The sequence below is a fragment of the Athene cunicularia genome (genome assembly GCF_003259725.1).
Source record: "Athene cunicularia isolate RWA chromosome 27 unlocalized genomic scaffold, athCun1 chr27_part1, whole genome shotgun sequence".
Lineage (NCBI taxonomy): Eukaryota > Metazoa > Chordata > Aves > Strigiformes > Strigidae > Athene > Athene cunicularia.
Window position 1 is genome coordinate 4,905,776 of NW_020799138.1, and position 5,512 is coordinate 4,911,287.

Sequence of the window (5,512 nt, forward strand, 5' to 3'; positions counted from 1 at the left end):
TGGAGTCACAGGATGGTTTGGGTTGGAAGGAACCTTGAAAGATAATCCAGTCCAACCCTCCTGCAGGGACATGTGTCACAAAATCTGGTTGCCCAAAGCCCCGACCAACCTGGCCTTGAACCCTGCCAGGGAGGGGGCAGCCACAGCTTCTCTGGGCAGCCTGTGCCAGGGCCTCACCCCTCTCACAGGGAAGAATTTCTTCCTTACATCCAGTCTAAACCTGCCCTCTGTCAGTTAAAAGCCGTTGCCTCTTGTCCTGTCACTGCAGGTCCTGGTGAAAAGTCTTTCTCCGACTTTCCTACAAGCCTCTTTCTATACATTGAAAGGCCTCAGTAAGGTCTCCCCGAGTCTCCTCCTCTCCAGGCTGAGCACCCCCAGCTCTCAGCCTCTCCCCACAGCAGCGCTGTCCCAGCCCTCAGACCATTCCCGTGGCCTCCCCTGGCCCCGCTCCCACAGGTCCATGTCTGTCCTGTGCTGGGGACCCCAGAGCTGGACGCAGGGCTCCAGGGGGAAAAGGATTTGTGGGGAGGCAATGGTGAGGAGGGACCTGGCTGAGCTGGAAAAGCAGGAATAGTGGGAAGATGAAAACAGAGGAGTGCAAAGTCTCCCAAGTTGGGTCTGGGGCTGCATCTGCAGGGACATTTCTAGCTCAGACAGAGATGTAGGTAGACTGGATGCAGGTAGAGTTGAGGATTTCCAGAGGAGGGCCCCAGAGATGAGCCAAGGGCTGGACAGAAAGGGGAGACTGAAGGAGCTGGGTCTCTTCTCCTTGGAGAAGAGAAGAGTCCGGGGTGAACCTCATCAGTTTTTGAGGACTTAAAGGGCAGCTTTGGAGAGGATGGGGGCTCTCTGGTCACAAGTTGAAGACAAGGGGCAGCAGGGACATGTTGAACCAGGAGAGGTTTCATCTCAGTAGGAGACATTTTTTACAGTGAGCACATTCACTGGAACAGCCTCCCCAGGGGCGTAGTGGAGTCCCAAGGGCTGAAGGTGTTCAAGATGCCATTGGACAGGGTGCAAGATGATCTCATCTGGGCTCCCCTTCCCACAAAAGCTCAGACCAGATGATCTCTCCAGGTTCCTCACAGCCTGGGTGTGCTGTGGTTCTGTGATGCTGGGGGCCACAGCGGTGCTGTAGGGGATGGAGGTGGGCGTTGGGGCAGAAATGAGGCTGGGCAGGTGCTTTCCAGGCATTCTGAGGGACAAGGATGACATGCTCTCTGCCCTGCTAGGGTGGGAAGGATTGTCAAGAAATCAGGTGGATCTGTGGTGCAAAGAGCCCCTTGCTTTTGCCGTCCCTTCGCAGCCCGAATCGCGGTGAGAGGCAGAGCTTTGGGAGGATGCTGAGTTTGGGAGCGGGATCTGGGGTGAAGCAAACACGTCTTGGGGTGCTTTGGTGTTTGCCGTGCCCCTTGTGAGCATGTCGCAGGCTGGCAGCTCTGTGAAGCCAGGTCTGAAAGCTCCTTGTTGGGTCTGAAAGCTCCTCGCCTGCCGCCGCAGCCCCCCATGCTGTTGGCAGGCTGTCAGCAGACGAGCGGCTTAACGAGCACATCACTTGTGTGAGGCAGCACCGTGCGGGAGAGGCTGCTCTCCTGTCTAATCATGTGCCGGGCCGGGCACTGGGACCGGAGGATGCTATTCCTGGCTCTCCGGCATGCTCTGCGAGCTGCTGAAGGCTGCCTCTGTCACTGTGCCCACCTGGCAGGCACGTCTCGTGTCTCTATCTGCATAAAATAACTCCAGGATCCTCAAACGAGAGTTGCCAAGCCCCGAGTGCTGCTACTGGGGAGACGGGCTGAGGCTCTCTGGGTTAGTGTGTCCTGCTCTGATGGTGACGCTTCAAAGAGTGTTGAAAGGGGGGGTGGGAAGTGAGATGAATTACCAGGTCTGGAAGAAGAAACGCCTTCTGGGGAGAGGTGGGGGAATGGGGCTGCTCGGCTTGTTAAAAAGAAGGTTCAGGGGTGACTGGAGCATCCAAGCACGTGATGGTTTGGGGACTCGTTCTGTCTCTGCTAAATTAGAGAGGCTGCAGTGAGAAAAAAAACTGCACTGAGGGGTCGAGTGGCAAACGCGGAGGGGAATTGGCTTTGGCTTGTCTCTGCAAAGGCTGTGAGCAGCCCCCGCCGCAGGGGTTGCTGCGGGAAGCTCTCCTCTCCGGCAAGGAGCGCACTTTCCGCCGCTCCTGTTAATTACCGATCGTTGCAACCCTCCACCCTTTCTCTTCCCAGTGTTTGCCTACGGTGCGACAGGAGCAGGGAAAACCTACACCATGCTGGGCTCGGAGGAAAGCCCTGGCATCATGTACCTCACCATGGTGGAGCTGTACAAGAGGATCGAGGCCAGGAAAGAGGAGAAGAGCTGTGAGGTGCTCGTCTCCTACCAGGAGGTACGCTGCGTCCGAGCTGGGTCCCCTCCTGCCTCCGGGTCACCGTCACTGGGACCTGGGGTTGATCCAGACCCTGCAGTGCCACACTCAGGGTACCTGCTGCACTGACAGCTATGCCCGATGTCCCCAGGGCAGCCTTAGAGCCTGGCTGGAAGCAGGCTCACCCACCCAGTTTGGAGAACTGGTGCTGCTGGTTTCTCCCACCTGGAGCCTGGGGCATTTTCTGCTCCTTGCGAGGGCTTCCTGGCCGAAAGGGCTTTGGAGGAGTGGTGGCGCGGTGACTTGCCAGTGAAGACTTCCCGAGCTCTCCTCTGCACTGAGAGCCCCCTCAGCTGCTCTTGGTGTAACGAGGCCCCAGAGGTGGTATCGGGGGGACACCAGGCTGTGCGTGACCCTGGGGCACAAAGTTCCTCTCCCTGCTCCCCGTTGGGTAACCAAACCTCAGCCTTCCATGACATTCCCTGCTCCAGGTGTACAACGAACAGATTCATGACCTGCTGGAGCCCAAGGGCCCTCTGGCCATCCGGGAGGATCCTGAGAAAGGAGTCGTGGTTCAGGGTCTCTCCTTCCACCAGGTGGGTAGAGAAATGGGCACAAGGTCTGGGCACCACTGAGCCTGCACCAGTTCTGACAGCGGATGCGTGTCCCGGGGCCGTGGGGGGTGTGAGGGCGCGGGGGTGCCATCTGCGTGGCTCCTGGCAGACAGCAAACGCCACCCTGAGCTGAGACGAGCCCCACGGAGCTGCAGGATGCCTCAGCCTACGCCGCCGTGGCTGCTGGGTGCTGGGTTGTCTTGGTGCTTGTGTACGGGCTGCGCTGACGCCTGCCCTCTGCCCGTTCTCTCCCAGCCCGCGTCGGCAGAGCAGCTGCTGGAGATGTTGGCCAACGGCAACAGGAACCGGACGCAGCATCCCACCGACGCCAACAGCACCTCCTCCCGCTCGCATGCCATCTTCCAGGTGAGGGCTGGGGGTTGCAGTGTCGCTCGGGATTTGTGCTGAGAAGGGGGCGAGGGAGCCAGCCTGTGCCAGGACCCGGGGTTCCTGCCCCTGCTCCTGCTGTGCCACAGGAAGAATTGGTGGGTCCTGGCCCTGAGAAGAGAGGTGTGGGTCTGGGCAGGCCAGTAGCCAGCGCTGCAGCAGGACAGCACACACTGGTCACGCTGGTGGCCATGTCTCCCAGACAGCCCCAGACTCCCAGCTTGGTGTTAGGGGTCCCAAGGGCTGAAATTTCCCTTTGTGCTTTTGTCTCTTGTCAATTCAGCGTGTGGGAGCTGCACCTAAAACCTTCCTCAGGGCAAAGGGGCCGCGTATCGCTGTCTCCTGCTTGTGCCTCCCCCCAGGTGCTGCAGGCAGGCAGTCTGCTCCGTCGTGTCTCCCCCCCCCCTGGCTCTGAGCCGGGAATTCCGCTCCCCCGGGGCTCTGTGAATTTGCTCCCCGGTTTCTCGGTGCTCTCCTACACAAACCTGCCAGTTGATTTCAATTCCAGCCAGGCCTGTCCCCGAATTAGCAGGGCCGTCACGGCTGTGTGGGGAGACAGAGGGCTCTGACTGCAATTTCATTCTGAACCTGGTGCCTTGCCCGTTGCTGCTTGCAGGGGGAAGTCCAGGTGTCTGGATGCTTTCCCAGCCGGGCTTGTCACTGGGTGCTGGATTCCCGCCTGCCGTGAATCCATGAGCTGTGCTGGAACTCTGCCCTGCCCGGCAGGCAAACCACAGTCTGGTGAGGATGCAGGACCGGTTACCAGCCTCCAGCATCTATCTCTGTGGCACCTCCAGGCCATGCAGGAGCCGATCCTGGGGGGCTGAGGGGGTTCCAGGGCGGTGGGGGAAGTGTTTGCTCCTCCTGGGAGATCCTGAGAGATACTGAAGGGGAAGTTAAGGAGCAGTGCTGTGGGTGAGTCTCAGTGGCTGTGTCCCTCCTCACCTGCACCAGCTGGGAACTGGGCTGGGCACCGCCAGCCCTGCTTGGATGCCTCCCTGGGGCACTGCGAGGCTGTGTCTGGGGGCTTGCAGCCCCCACTAGCATCTGAGATTTCTGGAAAAACCCACAGTCGGAGTCAGGGCTGGGGCTGCCACCGTGCGTGAGCACATCCCGGGTGGCGCCAGGGCTTTGGGTTGGGGTGTTGCCCTTCGCGGACACGACCAGCTGTACCCCACTCGCTCACCAAGTGCAGGAGACACTGATTATTTTCCGCAGCTCTGTCCCGTCTTGCGAGATCCCTTCCGTGGCTTTGCTGCTCAAGTCATCGCCGAGTTTTTGCTTGTCTTCTCAGCATGCCAGGCCCCTCCTTTCCTGCCGCTCGATCTCACGCCTGCATGATCCGCTCTGCCATCCTTTTACAAACACTGAAACCGGTGATGCTGGCTCCAACCAGCAGCCCCACGAGCCTGGTGGAGCTGCAGCCTCACCCACCTCTGTCCTCGCAGATCTACGTGAAGCAGCAGGACTGCACTGGCGGCCTCGCTGGCGACCTGCGAGTGGCCAAGATGAGCCTGATCGACCTGGCAGGCTCGGAGCGAGCTTCGGTCGCCAACACCAAGGGAGAGCGGCTCCGGGAGGGTGCCAACATCAACCGCTCGCTGCTGGCCCTCATCAATGTCATCAACGCCTTGGCTGAGGCAAAGGTAACGCTGTTCCTTGCGTGGCCCCGCCGGGGTGTGCGGGTGAGCGCGGTGTCCTCCAGGGATGGTTCTGCCTGTGCGATGAGGGTGGCAGCCTGGGCTGGGCTCCGAGAGGTGCCGTGGGATGAGGGTGGCCGTGCCCTTGTGACACAGATTTAGAGCTGAGCAGAGCCTTGATCTCTCGGTACAGAGCAGGAAAAGCCACATCCCGTACCGGGACAGCAAGCTCACACGCCTGCTGAAGGACTCCATCGGCGGCCACTGCCGCACCATCATGATCGCCGCCGTGAGTCCCTCTGTCCTGGCCTATGAGGACACTTACAACACCCTCAAGTACGCCAGCCGGGCCAAGGAGATCAAGGTGTCGGTGAGGATCTGGCGTTGCGGCGGCGATCTGCTCTGTGTTTGGGAGCGGCTGGGGATGGCTGGGAAGGAGCCTGGTGTGTGGTGGGGGAGGTTAGTGGGTGCCTCCCTTATCCAGCTTGAGTTTTCCAGCCCTGGGG

At 60.1% G+C, this 5,512-nt stretch overlaps 1 protein-coding gene across 3 annotated transcripts in view; it reads left to right on the plus strand.

The window, feature by feature from the left end:
- The window catches only part of KIF18B (kinesin family member 18B), a 31,843-nt gene that overhangs the window by 11,425 nt on the left and 14,906 nt on the right, over positions 1–5,512 (plus strand). For 2 of the 3 annotated variants that reach the window (XM_026864749.1, XM_026864748.1), the window contains exons 3-7: positions 2,229–2,386; positions 2,857–2,961; positions 3,235–3,345; positions 4,815–5,012; positions 5,200–5,376. In XM_026864749.1, coding sequence (XP_026720550.1) covers positions 2,229–2,386; positions 2,857–2,961; positions 3,235–3,345; positions 4,815–5,012; positions 5,200–5,376 — 749 coding nt within the window. Of the gene's footprint in view, positions 1–370; positions 1,810–2,228; positions 2,387–2,856; positions 2,962–3,234; positions 3,346–4,814; positions 5,013–5,199; positions 5,377–5,512 lie in introns of those variants that run through there. The other variant, XM_026864750.1, reaches the window with a different exon arrangement.